The sequence below is a fragment of the Theropithecus gelada genome, chromosome 9 (genome assembly GCF_003255815.1).
Source record: "Theropithecus gelada isolate Dixy chromosome 9, Tgel_1.0, whole genome shotgun sequence".
Taxonomy (NCBI): Eukaryota; Metazoa; Chordata; class Mammalia; order Primates; family Cercopithecidae; genus Theropithecus; species Theropithecus gelada.
Genome location: NC_037677.1, coordinates 128485335 through 128503750, shown reverse-complemented (window position 1 = coordinate 128503750; position 18416 = coordinate 128485335). Strand labels below are relative to the sequence as shown.

At 49.6% G+C, this 18416-nt stretch overlaps 1 protein-coding gene across 2 annotated transcripts in view; it reads right to left on the bottom strand.

Moving 5' to 3' along the window:
• Positions 1-9341: 9341 nt before the first annotated feature.
• The window catches only part of PPP2R2D (protein phosphatase 2 regulatory subunit Bdelta), a 50625-nt gene continuing 41550 nt past the window's right edge, over positions 9342-18416 (bottom strand). For both annotated transcript variants that reach the window (XM_025395777.1, XM_025395778.1), the window contains 2 exons: positions 16511-16772; positions 9342-10205 (listed from right to left, as the gene is read on the bottom strand). In XM_025395777.1, coding sequence (XP_025251562.1) covers positions 9926-10205; positions 16511-16772 — 542 coding nt within the window. In that variant the 3' untranslated portion in view covers positions 9342-9925. The remainder of the gene's footprint in view (positions 10206-16510; positions 16773-18416) is intronic.

The window sequence follows — 18416 nt, the reverse complement described above, 5'->3', positions numbered from 1 at the left end:
TTACTGTATTTACATATGGTTTCAAATCAGACATCATAATAGCTTCTTGATGAAACCAGGACTGGTCCCTATTTTGATATTATCTTTCCTACAGCAAGCTTTTTAGAAAGGCTGCCTGCCCAGGCCTTGGTGTTTCATCTTTCCACACGTAATTCGGGTGTGAAATCTAACATTGTCATTTGTAAAGATCTCTGTTGATACTACCTTGGAAGCAGTCACTTCTGGAGGAAGTGGATGGCATGACATCAGAATTCCTTTATATAATTTAACCTCAGAATAGTCTGAGATCATTTCGAAGCACGCTGGTCAAGGAATTCCGTTTCTGTTTTAGAGCAAATTATGTTTGCTGTTTGTCTTCCATCACAAACGTGGAGTTTCAGCACCTTACAGAGCTTAGTGAACCCCCTGCTCACCATCAAAGTTAGCACACAACAAAGCCAACCACGTGTCCCCCTCACAGATGATAATGGCTGAACTCTCAGTGAAACCAGCTGTACGGCCGGGCACAGTGGCTCACGCCTGTAATCCCAGCACTTTGGGAGGCCGAGGTGGGCAGATCACCTGAGGTCAGAAGTTCAAGACCAGCCTGGGGGAGCATAGCAAGACCCTGTCTCTACAAAAAATACAAAACTTAGCCTTGTGTGGTGGCACACACCTGTAGCCCCAGCTGCTCGGGAGACTGAGGCAGGAGGATCCCTTGAGCCCAGGAGTTCAAGGCTGCAGTGAGCCAGGATAGTGCACGCAGCCTGGCAAGAGCAAGGAAGACCCTGTTTCAAAAAAACCAGAACTCTGGGACTGGAGTGCTTTAGACAGATGGGACAAGAATCAAGTTTTCTAGAGGTGTTTTTCATTAGATTGTAACATTAGACATTCATTAAAAACGAAGTCTGATGTGTGTATCCATGTTTTTATCTTTGAGGTAGGGTAATGGCAGTAAGTGAGCCTTTCTGAATAGCTTTTGTAAACAGCCCTTCTTTTCTACAGTGGTTAATACAAATAACTGCCCACACCACTCATTTCATTAACAAGTTTACAAAATTAACATTACCTAAATGATTTTGGTAGAAAAACATTGTACACTTGGCCACTATTTAGCTAATATTGACTCCGATGCAGACATTTGCCCATACACAACTGCTTAGGGTGTGGAACAGGACGCCTACACGTTGCTTACAAGGAATGCGCATGGCTGCGAGAGAGGAGTCGGCAACACCTCAAAAAACTCCAGCCCTGCATCTATGCTTTGGACGCATGACACACTTCCAGGAATTCACTCTGGAGACAGACCTAGAAACTTCTACGTGCACATGCACGAGGATATAACTAAATAGGTAGTATTTATTATAACATGATTGTATTAAAATACTTGAAACAATTGAGGTGCCCATGCATAGAGGCGAGTAAGCGACAGTGCTGCCCTGCAGGGCTGGCGCTCTGCCACTCAGGCACGGCGGGGAAGAGCTCGGGATGAGGGGTTTCCAGGGAATGTGAAGTAAAGCAAGGTGCAAAAATAGATGTGTCCCTAGCAGAAAGGAAAGAACATTTGGTAGCAGCTCTTTGAAACAGGAAACCTGTAGCAGTTTTAAGACAGCCCCCGGCCAGGCACCATGGCTCACGCCTGTAATCCCAGCACTTTGGGAGGCTGAGGCGGGTGGATTGCCTGGGCTCAGGAATTCGAGACCAGCCTGGCCAACACGGTGAAACCCCATCTCTACTAAAATACAAGAAAATTAGCCAGGTGTGGCGGCGTGCACCTGCAGTCCCAGCTACTTGGGAGGCTGAGGCAGGAGAATTGCTTGAACCCGGGAGGTGGAGGTTGCAGTGAGCCGAAATCACGCCAATGAACTCCAGCCTGGGCGACAGAGCAAGACACTGTCTCAAAAAACAACAACAACAACAAAAAAAACCCTAGTTTTTTTTTTGACAACTGCCCTTAATGAGTGATGTGGGTCTGTGCCCCTTCAGCTCTGGACTCTGCCAACAGGACAAGGAGGCAGTGATGCCAGCGGTGCAGCACCACTTCCTGGGCCCACCCAGCCTTAAGCTGGCAGCTGCCCCTTCCTGTCTCTTTGGGGGTGCATGCTCTTGGCCGTGCTGGGAGGAAGCCACGTTGCTCAGTAGAGAGGCCTGGTCAGATAGGACCCAGCAGCTAGCATCCCTGCCAGCCATGTTGTCCCCCCTGTGGATCCTCCAGTGCCAGGAGCGATGCCCTCGCTGACCATCTGGAGCACAGATGAACTGAACCTGCTAAGCCCTGTCCAAACTGCAAATGGGTGGACAAAATACAGGATTATTTAAATATGTAGTATACTTATGTGAAAAAGCTAAGCAAAATATATACACATACCTGCTCATTTGTGCAAAAAAAACTGAGGTAAGGTAGAAATAAATGAGATTGGTTACCACGGGGTGGAAACAGGTGGAGATGGAAAATGGGAAGAGGGTGGGAGGGGTGCAGCTTTTTGTGTAACAGACTTAGAACCACACGAATGTTTCACATGCTGCCAAATTCAATAAACTATTGTGGGGGGAATCCAAAATGGAATACCTACAATAACGGAACCTCACTGTTACAAATACTAAAACCACACGGAAGGGGTAGGCTGCTGAGCTAAATGATGGCCAGAGAACACCATTAGGGATGGATACTGCAAGGTTAAAGTGACATATTTAAAAAAAGAACGTAGTATACTCTTGCTAGTGGATTTGCTTTCCATGGGTTGGCAATCCTGAAACCACAGGCGTACTAACATTGTGTGATGTTACACATAATGACAGCCTGATTTCCCACCGCTGGACAGTCACAAGGCAGGCCAGCATGAAGCCGTGGGCTTGCTGGGTTCGGTTTAGCAGTGAGCCGCGGTTAGAGCTGGAGCTGTGTGTGGCGGGGTGTTCCAAGTGTCACTCCACAAAAAGGCCTGGAAGCAATGATCCTCCAGCAGCCTGTGCGCGGCCAGCCCTGGGTCCCGGTGCTGGTGATGGTTATTTGTCTCAAAAAAAATAATAATAATAGAAAGTCGCCATGAGGCAAATACCAATAACTGCTGATTTGTCGACGGAAACTAAAGTTACTGGGTTCTTGAGAGGATATTCTCGTTGTGTCCCTGCAAGATACTCATTACACCAAGGAAAATAGTGACTCTACAGTGAAGAGACCTGGTAGACACCACCTACATCCTGATTTGATGCAGAGGAGGCCAGATCTCTTCTGTGTTCTTGCCAGAATGCATAATTGCAGTTTAATCACGAGAAAATATCAGGCAAACTAAAATTGAGGAGGAGTCTACAAAATGCCTGCCCACACTTCCCAAGTGCTCGGGCCCTAAAGACTGCAGGAGAGACTGGAAGACAGGGAGACAACAAAATACAATGTGGGCCCATTGGAAGGGCCCTGGACAGGAAAAATGGACACTTGTGAGACAGCCAGGCAGGTGCCAAGACAGGTGCAGCTGAGGCTGCTAGCCCTGCACGGTGCGAGTCCCCACGAGGCTGCAGGAGACACCAGTTAGGCGGCTGGGTGAAGGCTGCAGGATTTCCAAAACCTGTTCAAAATTATTCCAAAGTACAACACTAAGAAGGAAAATATACCTTTTTACTTAAAAAAAAAAAAAAAAAAAAGTGTGGTCCCTGGTTGAGGGGTGTCAGCGCTGCCCGGGGGCTTGTTAGAAAGGCAGAGCCTCAGAGCAGAGCCCTGTGGCGTCAGAAGCCGCGTCCCACATGTGAGGCGACGCCACCGTGCAGCGGCCAGTGAGGCGGCTTCGCAAATGGGTGAGGACAGCCTGCCCAGGCGCGTGCAGTGAGGACAGCCTGCCCAGGCGCGTGCAGTGAGGACAGCCAAGTGCCCCCCGGCATGCACAGGTTACTACCCCATGTGTAGAAACAGGAAACGAGTGAATCTTATTTTGTGTTTGTACAAAAACTGAAGTACCCCCAAGAAACAAGTATCCAAAATGATTCACAAGGGCAAGACTTTGTCACCCTCCTCTGGGGACTTGTGAACGGTGTACGTGTGACCAGTTCACAGCTTCTTTAAGAAAAAACACTTCAGTAAGAGCCAGGGTTACTGTGTTCACATATTTAGGTTTGGACAACAAATTTCCCCTAAAGTTGTTGGAATCATAAATTAATGTTTCCCATCCTGCTGGAACAGACACACTTAAAAAGATGTCCCAACTTTGTTTTGAGATGGAGTCTCACTCTGTTGCCCAGGCTGGAGTACAGTGGCGTGACCTTGGCTCACTGCAACCTCTGCCTCCCGGGTTCAAGTGATTCTCCTGCCTCAGCCTCCCAAGTAGCTGGGATTACAAGCGTTCACCACCACGCCTGGCTAGATTTTTTGTATTTTTAGTAGAAATGGGGTTTCACTATGATGGCCAGACTGGTCTCAAACTCCTGACCTCGTGATCCGCCCGCCTTGGCCTCCCAAAGTGCTGGGATTACAGGTGTGAGCCACTGTGCCCGGACCCAAAGATAATTTTCTTTTTTTTTTTTTTTGAGACGGAGTCTCGCTGTGTCGCCCAGGGTGGAGTGCAGTGGCCGGATCTCAGCTCACTGCAAGCTTCGCCTCCCGGGTTTTTACGCCATTCTCCTGCCTCAGCCTCCCGAGTAGCCGGGACTACAGGCGCCCACCACCTCACCCGGCTAGTTTTTTGTATTTTTTAGTAGAGACGGGGTTTCACCGTGTTAGCCAGGATGGTCTCGAACTCCTGACCTCGTGATCCGCCCGTCTCGGCCTCCCAAAGTGCTGGGATTACAGGCTTGAGCCACCGCGCCCGGCCCCCAAAGATAATTTTCTAATAACTCCAAGGCGAGCAAGTGAATTGTCTAAGGTCACACAGTCATCTTCAAAGGTATAATATTAATAAATGGAAAGTAAGTACCACTGATTATGAAACTCGATGTCATGCAGTCGACCACTCCAAGCAGACACAGCTCTATCTGGACCTCTGATCGGCGGAAGTGCAGCCACCTCTCGGCCTTGGCTGGGCTGAGGTTGTGGGGTGGAGCCTGGTGGGCAGTTGTGTGGTCTGGGCCTGGCTATCTTCGAGGTTGGTGCAGTGCAGGCAGCCCCTGCCAGTTCTGACTGGGTGGTGCCAGTGTTTTGCATCTATACACCAGCGATGGACAGTCCCTGCAAATCCGCAAGGGACCCAATCTCCAGCTGAGTTGCAGGTCCAGGAACACAGCCTGTTAGCAATGTCTAAGACACGTCCCAAGGATAAGAAGAAAATGGAGAGCTACAGAGCCTAAGACAATGGGAGTTGCAGAATCGAAAACTATTACTATCCGAAGCATTTCCCAGCAACCAAAAGGAAAATGAAAACAGAATGTGACTTCAACCACTCACCAGATGGAGACTGTGATGATTAAAGAAATCACAGGTTTCGCTTCTTTGCAGTCTGCATCTGGTGAGTGAGTGAAGGTGATGCATGGAGCTGGTGAGCTTTCTTAGGACGGTACTGCCCCTCACCCCAAACCTTTTTTCTCCCGCGTGATGGTGTCATTTCATGAACTGCGGTTTCAGTTCTAACCTCACCATTCCACTGTCAGGGATCCTGGCCACTGCAAACCAGGATCGATTTGGTGTCTGTCACTGGGCAGCTAGTCTTGTATTTTAAGACACCAGTTTCTGTTATATTAAGAAATACAGTAAAAGGTTCTAACTGGAGATATTTATACAAAATCATTGTACAGGCTAGCCTCAGAAGCAGAGTCCTGGGCACCGGTGCTCCCCAGAGGGCAGTGCCGCCCCCTGGCCAGCTGCCTTGCTGGGCTCTCACTTCCAAAATCCCTGCGGATTCTGACTGGCACAGGGGGGTGTTTATTCAGGAAATGCGTGCAGGAACTCAGGCGGAGGCGCATGAAATTAGGGACAGGTGGGAGCAGATGGGGTGAGAGTCTGTCAGTCCTTAAGATAATGTAAAAAGACCCCGGAGGACATCAAGTGTGGGCTCCTGTCCTGGGTATGACGCCACCACCTCCCCTGGCCAGAGACAAGTCGCAGCCGCTGTGCTCTTGGGACTGGGTGTGGGCGCTGCAGCCAGAGGTGCAGACAGCGGAAGCTGAGGCCTGGCTCAGACGGCAGCGCCTCTGCACCTCTCACGGCTTCAAGGGTGCCGCAGTTCCTAAAAGATCAAGGAGCCCTGGGTGTCCTGTAGGCAGCCCCGCATTGTCACCAGCACTCTGAGGGGCACACGGGGCACAGAGGCACGGAGCTCAGAGCCAAGCCCAGCATCACCCCAGTGCCCAGCCGGGTGCTGTGGTGTGTGCATCTGTGACCCATGGCCAGGATGGCTGTAGGGAAAGCCCTGGCACAGAGCCTGCCTGTAGCAGGCACTCAGGAGGGGTTGCCACCCACACCAGTCAAACCCCACAGCTCTGCAGGGCCTGACCTGTGACAGCCCCATGGGGCTGGAGGTGCTGCCCTTACTCAAATCTGGTCTACACTCCACCCACCCCTGCACACTGCCTGAGCAGAGAAGACCCACTGTCGGGGACTGCTGAGCTCGGCTTTGGCAGGCAGCCCCTTCGGAGGGCACGAGCGAGTCCTTCTGCCCAGGATGGGACCCAAGGTAAGAGCACGGGGCCTGCCAGGCCCCCAGGCCCAGGCCTCTGCTGGGAGTTGGGGGAGCGGTGGCCATAGGCAGCGTCTGAAGGTGGTCTGCAGGCCCCTTTCAGCTCCACGGGTTTGAGCTGCATTTCCTCCCCACCTGTGGCTGGATTCCTGGCTGGCTGTCTCACCAGCTCACAGACGGCTTCCATCCAACTCCCTTTGGTGATCCCAGCACAGCACCAACAGGACAGCTCACCACGGAAAATGCCGCTCCAGCCCCACTCAGGACCCCTGGCCCAGCCCAGGGCGAGCAGAGCCACACCCCGCATACAGCAGGCACTTCATTCATGTCCCTTCGCCTGCAGCTCTGGGAAGATGCAGCCTCTGCTGTCCTGCACAGCCTGGACTCCTGCTGGGTCTGACCTCATTCCCCTACTCCCTGGCTGACGCCAAAGCCGCTGGCCAAGGACACACGGCACAGGTTTAGGAGAAAGCAAGCTTAGGGCCACTCAGCCTCCGCAGATCCAGACCCACTGTTCCTCCCAAGCAAGCAAAGGAGTGACGCAGAGCAGCCGGGCCAGGCGGATCCGGGGCCAGCTTCGTCTGGCGGGGAGCAGGACACACACCAAACCCACGGCACTGCGCTTTGGGTGGCTTCTGGCGCTAACGGCGGTAACTTGGCTCCACACAGAAGGACAGACAGACATGCACATGCTGCAGTCTCCAGCCCACACCTGCCAGTCGTGTGGCTTCCGAAATCAGAGTGTGTCCACAATGGCATCATAAACTGGTTCATAGGAGCTCCATTTTTCTTTCAAAAAAGGCATGTTAAATCCACATATGAAGGAAGTGTGTTCATGGAATCCAGGTCATCACCCCAGAGCACAGCAAACCTTCATGTGAACCACAGGCACAGAACCTTCATCAATGAAAAGTGTGCTCAGCATTAACCTTCAGAAGCTGATGACACTGTTCTCACTTTAGGCAGAAAAGAGGAAAGTTAGAACAAGAGAAATAACAGGTATTTCATAAGCTTGAATATAAATAATAAATATTAAGTCTGAAAAAGACAGGATTCTCACCTCACTGCCATGGAAAAAGGCTTGAATGGAATCTGAAGTATAAAAGGGAAAAGAACCCAGGAGAAACTTCCTCCATGCCTATTGATGGCACTTCCTTCTCAGAAGTGAATGGATCCTGCTTTTTGCGGACATAGGTGCCTGCAATCGCCAGCGCCTCTCAGAACATGAAGACTGCACTGGGGAGAACCCACGGAAATGGACAGGGCTGCTGGCCAGGTGACTTCCCCCACAGGGGCCCCAGAGCCAGGTGAGGACACCTCCAGGGAACGTGCACCCCAGACGTTGAGGCACTGGCGGTCCCATGGGAGCAGCAGTGCCACACAGAGCCTCTGCACACGGATCCACCTGGGCTGCACCTTCTGCTCTGCCCCGGAGGTGGAGGAGGTGGCTATTTAGTGGGAAATACGTTCTAGAGGAAAGATGGCAAAAGGTGTCCAAATACGTAGTGAGAATCCAGTTAAACATTTAAAATTTATTAAACTTTTTTTGGTCAAAATAGTTGAACAAATATATACAATCCCATTTTACTAGAACTGTCTTTTTAAGGACCAGGGTTGATTAATGTTTAAATAACTCTGTTCCACACCTCAGACTTTGTAAATTGTGTCACAATCAATCAATATACAGTATAGAAATTATTTTTAAGTTAAAATAAAAGTACTTTTAGATTTTCAATTTCTAACTTAATGTGAACTCAAGTGGCACTGTGTTAGCATTAATTCAGGGTATTGACGGACACCCTGTTCTTGTGCATGTGGATTAGTAATCAGCACACACCTCCATCTCCACTGGGGCACGAGGAATCAGGATGAGCACACACCTTCATCTAGACAGGGGAACGGGGGATCAGCACACACCTTCATCCCCACAGGCGTACGAGGAATCGGCACACACCTTCATCCCCACAGGGGTACGAGGAATCGGCACACACCTTCATCCCCACAGGCGTACGAGGAATCGGCACACACCTTCATCCCCACAGGGGTACGAGGAATCGGCACACACCTCCATCTCCACAGGGGGATGGGGGATCAGCACACACCTTCATCCCCACAGGAGGATGGGGGATCAGCACACACCTTCATCCCCACAGGGGCACGGGAGCCCGACTCCCCACTCCCCTCAGGGACACGTAGTGGGTGTGTGTTAAATCCCACAGAAGCAAGCTCTGGTCACTCAGCATTGTTACAGCTCTGTATTATTTGTCTTGGAAAATCTTGATTTCTGGTATCAAAGATCTTACTTGAAAATAAACCAACGTGCTGGTGGCATCATGTAATTAAAATTACTTAATTTTCCTGGCTTGAAATGCAGGATGCAATTTAGCATGCATATAATTTTAGCAATATTTAAAAAGTATACTTCCCCCAAAGTACTTTTTCAAAAGCCTTAGAAAGAAAGCACGTTTCTTCATCTGTAGTGAACTTGAGGCTACTTTAAACCAGGCTAATTAGATGGCAGCAATTTCGGATCTTCCTTGCAATTTTCTTTCTCAGAGGTGGCCTCGGTTCTGGTTTTTCCCAGACCTTACCTGGTGTATCCGATGGGCTCCTTCTATAGAAACACAGCGGGTGGCAGCTTGGGGACAGAAATGCTGCACACATCCCCCCACGCTGCCAAAGAAGGGGACACATTTCTCAAACAGGTAGTTCCAAAGAAGAACCCTGCATAACTTCATTCTATGCAATGAAAAGGCAATGCTTACGTTTGGATTTAAAAACACTTTTTATAGCGTGTTGTTTTTATTGAGCGCTCACACCCGAAGGGGTGGCGGCGGATGCTGTGGGTGAGTGGGGCCGCCTGAGCCTGCTCGGGCCACATCCACACATCCACGGAGCCCACCCGGACTCAGAGGAAGGCCGAGAGGACACGGACGGTGGCCACGCCACGCTGCAGTGAAGGCCCAAGTGCGATGGCAGAGAAAGAGGGAAAGTCAGAGGAAGAGCGGTAACTGACAACAACTTTTCTCTTGGATGTTAATTTTTTGGTCTATAAATTGGAAAGGAAGGCTCGGACTGAAATAAATACATTTATTCTGAGTAATGGCCTTTTGGGAGCAGTGTCCGTCAGCTCTGCTTCGAGAGCGTCTCCATGTGAGCAGTAGCGCCTGCCTCGCGCCTCGCCAAAGGCAGAAACACACCGGGCCTCCAGAGGCAGCTTTCTCCCATGTCTGTGAAGGGAAGTAGCAGGTGCGTCACTGTTCTTAATGGAGTGGACGATGATGCCTTTCTCTGACAGAAAAATGATCGGCTTAACTATGCAAGACAAGACGGTCCTCACGTTCACGTCCCTAGTTGATTTTGTCCTGGAATATGTACAAGTTATTGGTGGCAGCCACGGCAATGACATTGTCCGCGGGGTGCCAGGCCGTGTGCAGGATCTTCTTGTTGAAGTCCAGACTGTCCACACTGATCTCATCTTTCTTCCGCTTACCCCCTGTACACACCTTCCTGGGTTTGAGGCTGGCACGTGGTTTGCTGCTCTCTCTCGAGGCCTCCAGGGTCACATCCCTCCGCGTGTCTCTATCAAACATTCTGAAGAAGTTGTTGTAGGACCCGGTCATGATGGCGCTGTTCAAAACAAGAGCAGACAGCAGCACTCCTAAGTGGGGGGAGCAGCAACAAGGACTCAGACCCCACCCCTGGGGTGCACAGTGCACACCACCCTCCCCCACAACCCAGTTACTTTCAGAAATCAGGAATGAACAATCACAATAACAGAAGAGAAATGCAGTGAAGATTCTTACTGAACTTTATATATAATCATGTCAGTAAGAATAGTCACAGGAGAAACAAAATAATGGAGTCATACTTTTAATGACATTAGTATATTTTCTGAAACAATCCCACCTATTTATCTCACTCATGAATAACAGTACAGTTTATTTTTAAGCCTTAAATTCTGCAATTTGTCAGTAATTCATAATGACCTGAACATAATCCTTATCATGTTCAACAGTTACTAGTCATATCTGTCAATGTTTCTTCAGAGTTAAACTGCTTTTCTATTAATTTCAAAAAGTTTCCTTCAAATGAAGCAACGGATAGAAATAGTAAAAATCTTAAACACTGGGCGAAGTGTGGCAGAATTTTAGAACAACTGCATTTCACAACACATTCCAGACAATACAATACTGTCCATGCTTTTGTTTCTTCAAGATCAATTGTAATGGCTTTCAAATTTCTCTGCAGTTGAAAAATTCCACTAACGCACACACCCTCATAACTTCATATTGGCAAACACCTCTGCAATCTTACTTTTTCTACAAAAATGACAGAAAAATGGCTGAATGATAGCAAACACTGCCATGATCTGACCCATGGCTTTATGAGTCCAGTTTCTGATGAAAGATGTGTTCAAACAATGCCCTTCTGATTTCTCCAGCAGTCCTCGAAGCTCGTCTGCTCTTCGTATTCTGACACTGACCCACACCCTCACGTCCTGCCCCCAGGGTCATGCACGGCGAGAGGCCTTCGCGCCGGCACGTCTTCAAGGTGCCATAAGAAAGAAGCAGGCTGTTTCCCTTCCATGGCCCAGCACTGACCCCAGCTGCTGGCAAATATCTAGTGTCTGGCTGACCTTGTCTAAAACTTCAAAGCATACACACACAAAAAAAGACAAACTCAGAAAAGAGAAATTGCACTCAGCTATCCACGTTTATTTCACATCTCCTGCTTCCATCCAGGAGTCCACGGCACCACAGGGGCAGGAGACACAAGATGTGCCCAGCGCCCTCCAGCAATGCCAAGTTGTGCACGTGGTCTTGGAACAGGGGTGTGCAGCCAAGTTGGCACGTGAGGGCCATCGACTGGGAGTTCCCGAAATTAGTTTCCACATAGAACACAACGTTTACGAAAGGGTAAGTATAAGAATGTGTGAATCTGAAGCTCACATTTATGTTATTAAAACTCAACAGCAACCATTATTCACAACACAGACGACAAAAGATGTATGGCCGACATTGGAATTGCTGGTGCGTAGTCATAACGAAAAGCAGATCAGCTTTTACACAGATATATGATCACTTTTAAATTCTTCACAGACAGTGCCAGCCCCAGAGCGGGTGTTTCCACACTGCAAACAAGGGCGCTGCCCAGCAGCCCGGTGCTGTCCCAGGAAGGGAACAGCACAGACACAGACACAGACACAGACACAAGCGCGTAACTGGTTTTGTGAGGCGACCTAGAACACGAGGAGGCGCTGCCACACACAGAATCAGGATTGGGCTGAGGCAGCACTGCAACGCCTCACTCCCCTTCATCAGGTCCCTCAACAGAAGTTTCCAGGCAGGAAGATGGGCGCGTCTGTGAAAGTAAATGGACTAAGCAAGTGTTACTGGGAATGCTTTTAGATGGTCTTGGGGATATGTAATCTAAGGGTATTTTGCAATATTTGAAATGTATCAAGATGAATAAAGAATACAGTAACTATCCATGTACCTGCAAGTCACTGCTAAGACAGTGAACACCCCCACACACCCCAAGTCACTGTTAACATAGGGACTCCCCCCACGCACACTCACAAGTCACTGCTAAGACAGGGACCACCCACCGAACACCTGCAAGTCACTGCTAAGACAGTGAACCCTCCCGCACACCTGCAAGTCACTAAGACAGTGAACCCCCGACACCCGCAAGTCACTAAGACAGTGAACCTCCCACACTCCCGCAAGTCACTAAGACAGTGACCCCCCCACACCCGCAAATCACTGCTAAGACAGGGACCTCCCCACACCCGCAAGTCACTGCTATGACAGTGAACCCCCCACACTGTGTTACCACTCTGGAAAGAAAGATGATCTATCCCGTTCCCAGTTGGGGTCTTCACTTGCTAGAGTACATATGTGTCATCCCCACACACATTTACATTTTGAACAGTTACAGATTTTTTTTTTTTTTTTTTGAGATAAGGTCTCGCTTTGCTGCCCAGGCTGGAGTGCAGTGGCATGATCTCAGCTCACTGCAACCTCCACCTCCAAGGTTCAAGCCATTCTCTTGCCTCAGCCCCCTGAGTAGTTGGATTACAGGCGTGCACCACCATGCCCAGCTAATTTTTGCATTTCTAGTAGAGATGGGGTTTCACCATGTTGGTCAGGCTGGTCTCAAACTCTTGACCTCATGATCTACCTTCCTCGGCCTCCAAAAGTGCTGGGATTACAGGCGTGAGCCACTGTGCCTGGCCAACAGTTACCGAGTCTTAAAACAAAACTGTCTTGTATGTCTTAAACATGTTGTAGTCATTGTGCTGTACACGTTCCTCCTGAAATCTGTGAGATCCACCTATGTGATCCATGTAGTTCTAATAACTGATTCTCACTGCTTTTCAGTATATGTTATGACAGAGAACAACTTACCTGTCCATTCCCCTAATTTTGCACCTGTGGGCTGTCTCCAGGTGTTTGCTGTTTCAGGTATCTGAGCATGTTTTCTTGTCTGTACACGCAAGAAGCTCCCAACCGGACTGAATGTCACCGAGGCCCACAAGAAGGGCACTGGGTGAGACCACCAGTCTCCACCCTCTCCCCTACACCCTCATCGTTCTGACGGGCGTGAAAGGACGTCCCTCTGGCTTTACTTGCTGATCACTAAAAAGGATGAACATTTCTATTTATTTTTCCATTTCTCCGAAACCCCATTCATGGTGTTTGCTCTTTTCTGAGTTGTCTGCCACCTTCTTGTTGACTCCTAATTCTGCACATCTTCTGGATACTTAATCTCTGTTCGTTACGTTTTTGGGGATTTTCACTTTTAATTTCAATATACACAAGTTTAAAATTTAATGTAGTTGAATTTCTTAATGTTTTCCTTGGGCTTTGGGGCCTGTTAAAGCCCTTCTGTCTCCAGAGCTCACGAAGACGCCTCAGGCTTACAAGCACTTGGAGCTTATTTACTGTGTGGGGCTGGCGAGGGCTCTAATTTTTCTCCCCCCAGCACAGTTAACTAAGGTCGCCCAGCTGGCAGAGCTGCAGAGTCCGCACTGCTCTTCCCTGCCAGCTGCGTTCTCCATCTGTCTCAGCCCCTTTCTGCAGGGCCACGCTCCCTTCATAGCTCACTCTACTGAGTTCCCTGTTGTGATACATTGTTTCCCATTTGAAAATAATTTTATCACAAGCAGATTCTTGAACAAGTCATCTATTTCAAGGCTTGCCTCTAAGCTGGCGGTGGAGAGTCAGGAGTCACACTTGCTGGATCTGTCACATGGCTTCTGGCTCCCACTGTGGCCATGGCAAAGCCGAGTCTCACTCTCGGTGTCCGCTTTCGGAGGCAATTTGTGTTTTTTACTTGGGTGCATTTAAGATATTCTCTTTGTGTTTGGTGTCCTGCAATTTCATGATGACATGGATGAGCATTTCTGTGCCTCCCGATTCTGTGTATTCAGGCTTTCATAAATTAGCGAAAATTGCTGGCCACTGTCACTTTAAGCCTCACACCCCACACTTCTCCGTTTAAACGTGTGCTGTGCCTCATCCTGGCCTCCACAGTTTCTAGTGTCTCACGTTTTCTGTTTGGCTCTTTAGCCCCAATTTCTTCTGGTTTTCCTTTCCATCCACTAATAGAAGATCTGTTTAGCCAAAATGGACCTGCCGCTAAACCCACACAGTTTCATCTCTAGATGATCTGATTCCTTTCCAGTCTCCAGGTCATGTTTAGCAGTCATGTGGTTCCTGGTTTAGGCTCTTTCCTTCCTCTAGTCTAAGCATTCTTAGTTTATCTTCTTTAACTTAGGATCTCAACAGCTGCCTTCCTGGAGGTTCAGTTCCACCATGGTTCTGCTGACTTGCTCACGGTGGCTTTTCCTGTATGTGCTTGGTAGTTTTCACCCGTGAGCTCATGTTCAGATGATTTTAATGTGAGGAAATCCAGAGAGATCTGGGTGTGTTGGCAGCAGCCACCCAGCATGTGTGTTCTCATGGAGTCTGCCAACAATGCCATTCTCTCCACCTGGGCCACTTCTCAGGGCTGTGCTTCCAGCAAGCGGCCTTGAAGAATGAGATCATGTCTCTTCTGGTCAAAGTGCAGGTGTGTTTACTGCCCACTGTGAGAGCAGTGGGGTTCTCCAAGCTCAGTGTGCATCAGCCATGGCCTCATGTGTCCACCCATGGGGAACCCAGACCAACGAGAGGCTCATGCTGCCTGCGGTGCCACGAGGACCCGGGAACCTCACATCTTCAGTCAACATCCGTGAGATGCTACAGGCTGACAGGTCAGTCTGCAAACAGAGTAGAAGCCAGAGCCGGAACCACGCCAGTCCGTCCCGATGCCCCCACACAGCCCTCGCAGTAGAAGCCAGAGCCGGAACCACGCCGGTCCGTCCCGATGCCCCCACACAGCCCTCGCAGTAGAAGCCAGAGCTGGAACCACGCCGGTCCGTCCCGATGCCCCCACACAGCCCTCGCAGTAGAAGCCAGAGCCGGAACCACGCCGGTCCGTCCCGATGCCCCCACACAGCCCTCGCAGTAGAAGCCAGAGCTGGAACCACGCCGGTCCGTCCCGATGCCCACACACAGCCCTCGCAGTAGAAGCCAGGGCCGGAACCACGCCAGTCCGTCCCGATGCCCGCACACAGCCCTCGCAGTAGAAGCCACAGCTGGAACCACGCCGGTCCGTCCCGATGCCCGCACACGGCCCTGGTGGAGGCAGGAGCTCCACGGCGTGAGACCTGACAGATCATGACGCAGCCAAACAAACCCACACTGCAAACCCTGTGCAGGGAGGTTATTGCTTCCACGTCTCAAGGGAGTGCTGGCCACCCCCATGTGAGGCCTCAGACAGATAAACTGCCCTTTGGACTCCACCTGCCAGTGGAGGGAGACATCATCTTCCAGGGTCCCTGCTCCAACTCCACACCTCGTGTGGGCCAAGGCTTCAGCTCTTGAAAACACCACGCTCACACAGGAAGAGCCACCGTGAGCAAGTCACCGCGTGTGGGCCAAGGTTCAGCTCTGCACCACAACCTGCTGTTCACGGGCGCGGTGGTTCCCGCTATGGGCTGACGGCCCTGAGGCCAGCCGGGGCTGCAAGGCTGCTCTCAGAATAGACACCTTCAGAGGCTGCTGTTCTGGTCTCGCTGCCTCTTAGTTTCTGGCTGTTGTGAGATTTCCCTTGCTTATCTGTGGGCTCAACTACGCACCTGAAGAGACACCTGCTGTATCATATCCAGCATTTCTAGGTGTTTATGCCAGAGGGTTTCGCAGAATATCCAGTCAATCACCTATTGCCAATAGCAGACTCCTCTGTACTTTTAAATTCTGAACAAAAATTCTGTATTAAAATGGTGCAAGATAATCTTCCATCATCTGAAACGTAACTTTTTGCATAATAATAAAACGTAACTGTCAACCACACTAATCATAATATCTTTAAAGAATGTATACAAAATAAATTATCAAGGTCCTAGAAGCAGCACATTACAAATTACACCAGCGTTTCACACCAGCCACGACCACGCTGTGTCTGGGCACAACAGGCAGTGGCTCTGGGGTGCTTTCCATCTACTTCTCTCCGGAAGGACAGGCGGACTGCAACGCGGCCGTTCCAGTGAGGTGAATCCCTCCCGACTTCCTTGCTTTTCACTCATCTTTGGCCTAATAAAAAGTAATAAAACTAACATTCACTAATCATTTAAAACACAGCTGGCCTGTACCTAGTGCCATACTTCTTGTCTAAATATAGATGGAATGACAAGCTAGGTGAGAAACTTGCTCAGAGATCCTATTTTCTCTACCTTGATACTATCATCCATCAATCAAAACGTCTGGAAAATAACACCTATGAGTGTCCTCTGACACTTGAGGACAGCTCGCCTCCCTCACTGACCTTGCACTCTGGGAAACCAGCAAGCTTGGGGCGACGGCTCATCTCCACGCAGGCCTTACCTATCCGAACCGTTCCAGCAACACTCAAACTTGTCAAAGATGCAGTCGTTCTCATAGAGAGAGCAGAGCTTGCTGCGCAGGTACTCGTGGACTTGGTGGGTCTCCACCGGCCTGCTCTCCATGTTGAGGTCCCACACCTTCACCGACAGGTAGTCTCTGGTCATCATGTACCGCCCACTATGACTGAATTTTACATCAGATATGGATGAAATTATTTCTGAGAAGAAGGACCTACTGCTGGGATCTTCAGGCTCTTCAAAAACTGAAAAACAAAATAAAACGTTTTCAGCTTCTGTTTAAAAATCAGAGAACAAATCATTTTCAGGTTCAAGTAGGACGTGGCCCCTTCACAGAGACTCTGCAAGGGCTTGGCCTCAACAACACTAGGTCTTCTGATCTTTCTGATTCTCTAGGTTTTCTGATCTTCTGTGACTTCCGTGGGCAAAAGCTTCGGATACGACATTCTAGCACCAGCTATGGACAAGGGACGGGCATCAGAAGCGGAGACACCCAAGTCTCATCCAGACCCTGAATCAGAACCTCTAGGCAAGGTCCTGGGCACTGCAATCTGTGGGAGCTCCTCGGGGCATCCTGATGTGGGCCCAGGTTCAGCACCACCGCATTCCTGTAGGAGTGTCTTTGCATCCTCATGGCACCAGGCCCGAGCACGTGAAATCCTATCGCATACACATCACAGGAAGACATAAACAGCATTATATGGTCACGCAGACACAGCGGTCTGCGCCTCTGAGAAACTGCCTGCTTTTCGGAGGGTTGATAGCTTGTGGGTCTGCAGGAGTGACCACCTTGACCGGCAACACTGTGGTCCCGATTTTAACCACCAAGATGGTCCCGCCTGTCAAAGCCAGCCAGCAAAGGTTTGTCTCCAATACTGAACACTCAAGTTCTACTGTGACAAAACTGGATTCCTATTTTCAGAAAGATCTGAGTGCTTCCTCAGCAGACTTTGCTTTCTCTGCAGTAACTTGACAGAGTTCCCTCCACCTGCACCTGTGGCAGAGAGAGGTGCCCACGGCCCCACTGGGCCACTGACCGCCCTAGCATAAGGTCATGCCTTAAGGTTTTGTAAAGTTCAGGCCAGGAGAGATGTGCTGCTTTTTTTTTTTTTTTTTTTTTTTAAGAGACAAGGTCTTGCTATGCTGCCCAGGCTGGTCTCAAACTCTCGGGCTCAAGTGATGCTCCCCACTCAGCCTTCAGGGTAGCTGGGACCACAGGTGCGCACCACTGCACCTGGCTTGTGCTTCCTTGACCTTAAGCTGCTTTAGTTTTTTTCTCTTTTTTCTTGATGTAGGAGCCTGTGTGTTTGTTGGCTTAGTATCTGAAGTTAACTTGAAGCCAGCTGTGCCGACACCAAGCATTTACTCAAGTAAGTCACTCTGATGACAAATAGAACTGGAATCTGAAATTACTTACTCAAGAATGTTACGCTTAAGATACAGGCCAAACGCTATGACACACTTAATCTTCATCGCACGAATTCTAGTAGAAATACAGAATTCTTAAAAACACACCTCAACCTCAGGAAAGAGAACAGGCAAAAAGGCTGCTGAGCAAGGTCGGTGGCACATTCCACCGAGGCGCTGGGGGCGCCGCTGCACACGAGCAGTGCCTCAGTCTGGTGGGACTGACTGGCGGCTTCCCCGTTAGAGGAAGTCACTGGACACGTGTCTACCTGTTGGCACTGGAGAATGGTCAGCAATGTTTCAGGACACTGGGACACGCTGACTACAGTGCTCTGTCAAGTCGAGCCCACTCTTTATGGCTAAAAATAAAAACAAAACCAGAACCCCCCTCACCTAGAAGGAACTTGAAAGCTCAGTGGATTAAAATGCTAGACTTTCAGCTCAGGGAAGTGGCTTCCAATCCAGCCAAGCTCAACACAAAC